Raw genomic sequence first — 6,544 nt, 5'->3', positions numbered from 1 at the left:
TTTAAAAAAAGTTTTCATTTGCTAGTTCAACTTCAACGTTACATTTATATTTTTACTTCTTTTTACAAAACGTGTTCCTCTCTTTTAACAATAATGGAACAAAATTAATTCCATACATTTAAAGGACTGTAGCTATAAACATAATTTTTATGTATAAAGGCTTTGAATATTACGGTTACTAATGGTCCTGATTAAAAGCTAAATGAATTTGATGTTAACCAAAGTGTTGGATTCCTCAATAAAATGATTTCAAATTAGTTTGTTCTCAGTTTGTCATTTTTTCTGAAAGCTGTTAGAATAAAAACCACAAAAATCTTTAAAGGGAAAAACGATTTGAAAGCAGATGCGGGATATGGAGTCATCTCTGTTTCATGTATTTGATCTGCCACTCAACCAGGTGAGTCGAATCTGGTTTAACCCGTGCAGATTGGAAACGGAACAAATACATGACATAGAGATGACTTACTGACTCCAGATCCCCCGTCTGTGGTGGGAGGTTCTGTTTCTGATGGACCGCAGCCTCCCGCCACAGGGAAGAGACTGTGACAGTTTGTGTCCAGGGAGCAAGGTCTTGACTGCAGTCTTTCCTGCTTGCCTTTGGGTCCTGGAGGTGTACAGTTTCAGCCAAAGCATGCAGGCGTTACAATACTTCAAATTCTTACTTCTCACCATAAGAAAAAAACAAAACAGCCCCATGTCATGCATTTAGTGAGGAGTAAAAAATTTGGTAAACTTGTATAACCCAACAGAACGTAAAAAAAAGTCTGCTGGAGCCATGGTCCAAACCCCACAGAAAGTCGGCCATTTTGGATCAAAATGCCTTTTTCTGTTATTGTCGTAAATGTTGTATCTCAGCAAATGGCTGCTGTAGCTTTTGAGTTATAGACTTCAAATTCACTGTGCATGGACTTTAGGCATAGGGGATTAATAGTTTTCAAACCAAATTTTCTACATCAAAGCATGTGGGCGTGGCCAAGCATCAAAATCTGACTTCCCGCCATACAGCATCATGGTTTTATAACCTCAATAAGCAAAGTTGGAGGAGTTCATTTTTCTGTTTCACCTTGGAACAACCTTAATTTTAAAGAGTTTGAAATTATCAGTTTAGTCCCGCCCCCTGAGATCAGGAAGTCCCATGTTTCACTGTTGAACAGCGGTGCGGGGGTCCCGGGTCACAGTAGGCTGAGTTGTGTTGTGCTGCCCTCAACACTCAGCGCCGAATGCGCCTTTAATTTGATATTATTGGAAAGGTTAGGGCCCTTGGGATGAAACCATCTTTAAGGGGTCTTTAAAAGAAAAAACAAACTACATAAAAACTCATCAAAGCAGAAAGATAAACCAGGAAACCAAACGTTTGAGTTGCATGTCTAAATCATATATTCTTTAAATTATCGGGATTAATACATTTAAAAAAAAAGTCCGGTCAGCGAGGAATAATCAATGGATCATTATTTATACCTAAAACTGATACTAAGCAGTGATTTAATGAATTTAGTGTTAATCAGTAAAAGAAAGAAAACCAATAATTTTCATTGTGATCACTGAGTCTGGGAGCGGCCATTTTTGTCCAAATATAGTAACCCCTCCCTCCTGCCATCTTCCGGCAGTGACGTCACGGTGAGGTAAGCCTAGCGCCATTCTCCCTGCTTTACAAGCTAAATCAATGGGAACTACTAGACACATCTGCAATCAACAACAATTATTGAAGATTTCCAGAGGACTTCACCATTGAAATTCTATAGTGGAAAAAAAAAAAGAGTTATTCCACCTTTCTGATTCCTGATCCTCCACGGACAGGTTTTTATCGTTGGATTGCCAACTTACAGAGGGAGGATTTGCCATCGAACTTCTGGCCAGAGAAAAAACACGTAATATGTAGCCAACATTTGGAAGAAGAATGTTTTCAAGATGATTTGGATAATAGTGCGTTGTGACAAACACCAGATACAGCACTGGGACTTGATCAACAGCCGATACCGCACCGTGACGTCACAAACCAGTAGGTGGCAGTAGTGTTCTTTGACAAACATGGATGCCTCCAGTAAAGCACATTCACATGAAAATTACTCTGAATTAAAAACACTGATCATTTATTGAACAGGATGGAATAATTTCATATTAAAAGAACTTTCAGAAGTTTGATTTCTGAATATGAGTGGGCTTTTCCTGTAAATGACCGTGATTAATACATGTAAATGTTTAAGAGGGAATAAACTGACATAAACAGTAATGTATGTAATGTGGGAGATTAGAATATGTGTTTTATCCCTTTCCTTAGTGAGAAAATAAAACAAGTTTCAAAATAAATGTCATCTTGATTCCATTAAGAGCACCAGAAGGAACTTGAGCTGAACGAAGGAAACCAAGATGCTTTAATACTGGGGAGAATGAATGAAAACAAGTGAGTCTGGTTCCAGGCATGCAGAACAGCTGGAAAAGCTGAGGGAAGGAGCCTTATTAATAAAAGAGCAAAGAGGGAGCTACATGTTGTAGAGAAATATTACTGAGAACTGAAATTCAATTCAGTTTATTTCTATAACACCAATTCACATCATGTCATCTCAATGCACTTTACAGTTCACCAGATCATCCAGTCAGATGGAAAGAAGAAGTTAATTTAATACTGAGAGAAAAAAACATCCCAAAACTGAGAAAACTAGGAAAGTCCATATGAGTCATGTGGAACTAACCGGTTTATGATCATTAATCTAGTTTAATGTCAGTTTAGCTGATTGTCAACATTGCATAAAACTCCAAAGGTTGGGATTTTCCAAAGCTGATCTCGGTCCACCTAAAAAAATCAGTTCAGTTCTGGTTAAAATAGCATGAATTCACAGCAGATTAAATCTGAACGCTCTTTAAAAAAACAAAATAAAACAAATACAGAAATAAAAACATAGATTCCAACATAATCCATTAGAAATCATGTAGACAAAACAGCCTGGCAGCAATCCCTCCACCTGATGCTGCCTGAAGCAACAGCTGTGATGAAATTCTGAACACAAACATGGCCTCCCCAGAGGTCCAATGACCTCTGACCTCCAACAGACGCTCTCTCCTGTTGAGAAATACTAAAAACTTCTGAGCGTGCTTTCACTCAGGATTCTGCCTATAAAACCAACGACAAAGACCCAAAAACTCCACATCTGGATCCTAAACATCAAAATCCAAATATGAGACAAGTCATCGTTTTGCTGGGTGAGAAAATTATATTCTGTTGTTTATTCATTCATTAAAGTTGTTGAAATATTTTATTCTATCTGTTAAATGTGTTTTAACTACAGGAAGCTGTAATGTTGACTGGCTATGAAAGAGCAACACAAAGTTTTTTTAAAAAGAAACTTGCTACCTGCTCCAGTATGGAGTGAACTTTGGTCCAGTATTCTTGCGAGCATATTACACATTTCATAAGTGGAAATTTGGAGAATAAAAAATGCAATCCAAAAACTTTAAAAAAAAAAAAACTCCTTGGTAAAAGAAAACAGTTGAGTTGAGTTGAGTTAAACTATTTTCTCAGATTTTTTTTTTTTAATCATTTTTTTCTTTCAGTTTTTTCTTTATGTTTTTACAATCTTATTTTTCAAATGTTATTTTTTTCAGGCTGATATTTGGGATTGCATTCTATTTAAATGGCATTTTTCAGATCATATTTTCTTCTGCTGGAAGTTAGCAACATTTTGATTGTTCAAGTTTGAGTTTTTGAATCAGGCTGGAGGTGGAGACAACTGAGCTGGAAAAGAATGAAACTTGTAAAACGCTACCTGATTTAAAAAAAGAAAAAAGAAATATGACAAAATTTTATTAAAATAAAAGGTTTATTTCTAGATTATCTTTTCTTCAAATATCCATTTATAATATTTTTTCTTTGCATTAATAATGGAACCAAATTCATTCCATACCCCTGGAACAAAATTGTCAAATGTTTTGAGGCGACTCAAATGAAAAACCAAGCAGTTGAGGCTATGCCTGCTGCAGCCTTAGCTGATCATCTGAACTGCAGGTGAGACTCAAGCTAAATGCTTCTGTGTTGCAGTCGTTCTGTGCGTCTGTGACGGCGTGAAGTTTGGTCAGCTCTGTCAAGGAAACCCCAGCAACAGGAGGAGGACATCCGACAGATATGGCCAAGGACACTACGGAGCCAGTCGGTGAGACCAATATTACAGTGTGTGTGGCATGCTCTGTTAGTGTTATTTCTGTGCTGTAATCATATATCACACATATAAATGGTTGTTCTGGACCAAAAGGAGGCCTGATACTCTGAAGCAACGTCGGGAGTTGTAATATTTTGAAGAGGAACCAAATACAAGCAAGAAGTTGTGGAAGATGAACTGAGGACAAAACGGAAAGTGAAACCTTAAGTACAGGGAAAACAGGAGCAAACAGTAGAGCTAAAGAGAAAACATAGGGTGCAGAAAGTAAACTAATTAAAAGGTCTGGATGAGAGAGAAATTGGAAAAACGTGGAAAACTAGAGAATTAATATAAACAACTACAGGTGCTTGGTTACAATTATTCTTATTGCCACATCGCTAGACAGGACCCTGTTAAAAAAAAAAAATTAAGACAGTAAACACACAACCATCTAGAAACACCAAGAAATAAGCAAGATAAATAAACTAGGAAATATGGTAAACCCATATTGGTAGAAATAACAGAATATGGCAAGACCCAAATGGCAAAACGAATAAGAGCCTTAAGTAAAATTAATAACATGAAATTCTTAGAGTAGAAATTAAACCTGGCAAAGAAATTCTCTGTAAAACTGGAAAGATAACATTAAAACAACATCAAATTGCAGGTCTGTCTCCCCCCCGAAATACTCCTGGATCAGCTTTTCTGATTGGTTGATGCTCTGGTGTCCAGCAGCAAAAGCTTGATTTTTATCTGTTAAAAAGACCTAAACAGTCAGTGTACTAAACTATAATGTGTTAAAGGTTAATAATGTGTTTCCTGAGAATATAAATGCATTAAAATCGTTCTTGTTTTATCTGTTCCCGATCTGTGAACAAAATGGGGATCCTACGCTACTCCGAGGAGCTAACTTCATCCGCTTTGCATTTAGACATAAATCTAGTCTTTTTGAGTTTTATGTTTTCCTTTCATGTTAACATTATGGTATATATTGCATAATCTAAAGAAAGAAACAGCTAAAAGGCAGATAAACATGGTTTAATCAGATTCTGCTCTGATCATGTCCCAATGATGACATCAGTTTAATGAAGAAAATGTAAAAAGCTTTAGAAGCATCAGAATTGTCTTACAAAAGTTATAAAATCTTTTTAAAGATGTTTATTGAGATTCTTAAGAGAGTTAAAGTCATTTTAGTATCATAATTCTGTTATTTATGGAAACATGGATGTATATCTGGTTGCACATGCACAGGACGGATCGGGTAGCGACAGCCAGAACGCGCCGCTGGTCCTGTCAACGCCGTCCCCCATAGACTTTAAATTTAAATCAGACACTTTGACGCTGAAAAGGCCCCGATGTGAACACAGTATTATCAATTATTTCTTTTTGGGGGTTTTCACGCTGACCTTTCCTCATTATTTCTACACGTCGCTGCAGTCGGCTACCTCCTTTTTTACTTCACTGTAAATACGCAGGGAGAGATTTATTTGCTAACAAACTGATAAAAACAAAGTGTAATTCATATGCCAGGGGGTCATAATAAACTTTCAGAAAAACTTTGTATCCAACATTCAATAACAATCTGAAGCTACTAATGCAAACACTCTACTCTCTAAAATGACTGATAGATGCAGCTCTGCATTTGGGTTCAAGGTTAGAGGCGCGTTCAAACGGAGGTTTTGCCAACATATCGGAACTGTGACGCTGTGTCTGGATGCCTGAGGCAGCTGCTAACAGCTGGACATCTGCTGCTTTCAGGGGAGGCAGACTTCACAAAGGTGTGGACATCGAGTGCAGCGACGGATCCGTCGTCTACGCTCCGTTTGACGTCACCCTACACGGAAAACTCACAGTCTACACTGACCGTTCCAAGGCAGCCATCAATGAGGGCATCAACCTCAGAGGAGAGGGTGGGTCTATCAGACAGGCTCTTCACTGATCCTGGTTCTGATCCTGGTTCTGATCCTGGTTCTGATCCTGGTTCTGATCCTTGGCTGATTTATCCTGCAGGTCACTGCTTCAAGCTGTTCTACGTGAGGCCGGACAAAACCACCGGATCGGTGAGGAAGGGGGAGCGTATCGGAACCATGCTGCCCATGCAGAGTGTTTACCCTGGAATTACGTCACATGTCCACGTCCAGATGTGTGACAAAAGTGACCCCACTGCTATGATTTTTTAGTGGGACCAGAGCCATGTCCTGTCACACCAGTCCAACCAGTCCATAGGATTCAGGATTCATAACTGAGTTACGGTATAAAGGATTATTCTGAATGGTTCCTTTTATTTAGAACATCTCAGGTTTTTAATTTGACTTTCACCAGGTTTTGGAAACCTGTTTTATGTAATAAAATATTACAGATAATACCCAGAAATAAAACTTTAAAAACTCAAAAAGTTTTTGAGTGTTTGCTGT

The 6,544-nt window shown here is 37.9% G+C and overlaps 1 protein-coding gene across 1 annotated transcript; it reads left to right on the top strand.

Annotated features, from left to right (window-relative positions):
• The first annotated feature begins 3,086 nt into the window (after window positions 1-3,086).
• On the top strand, window positions 3,087-6,544 carry lect2 (leukocyte cell-derived chemotaxin 2). Its single transcript, XM_015396177.1, has 4 exons — window positions 3,087-3,198; window positions 4,034-4,145; window positions 5,889-6,040; window positions 6,141-6,544. The coding sequence occupies exons 1-4, from the start codon at window positions 3,174-3,176 to the stop codon at window positions 6,308-6,310; spliced, it is 459 nt and encodes a 152-aa protein (XP_015251663.1). The 5' UTR covers window positions 3,087-3,173; the 3' UTR covers window positions 6,311-6,544.

The sequence above is a fragment of the Cyprinodon variegatus genome, unplaced genomic scaffold (assembly GCF_000732505.1).
Source record: "Cyprinodon variegatus isolate N-32 unplaced genomic scaffold, C_variegatus-1.0 Scaffold779, whole genome shotgun sequence".
NCBI classification, from domain to species: domain Eukaryota; kingdom Metazoa; phylum Chordata; class Actinopteri; order Cyprinodontiformes; family Cyprinodontidae; genus Cyprinodon; species Cyprinodon variegatus.
The sequence above is the reverse complement of the archived record's forward strand: the minus strand, read 5'-3'. Positions and strand labels throughout refer to the sequence as shown.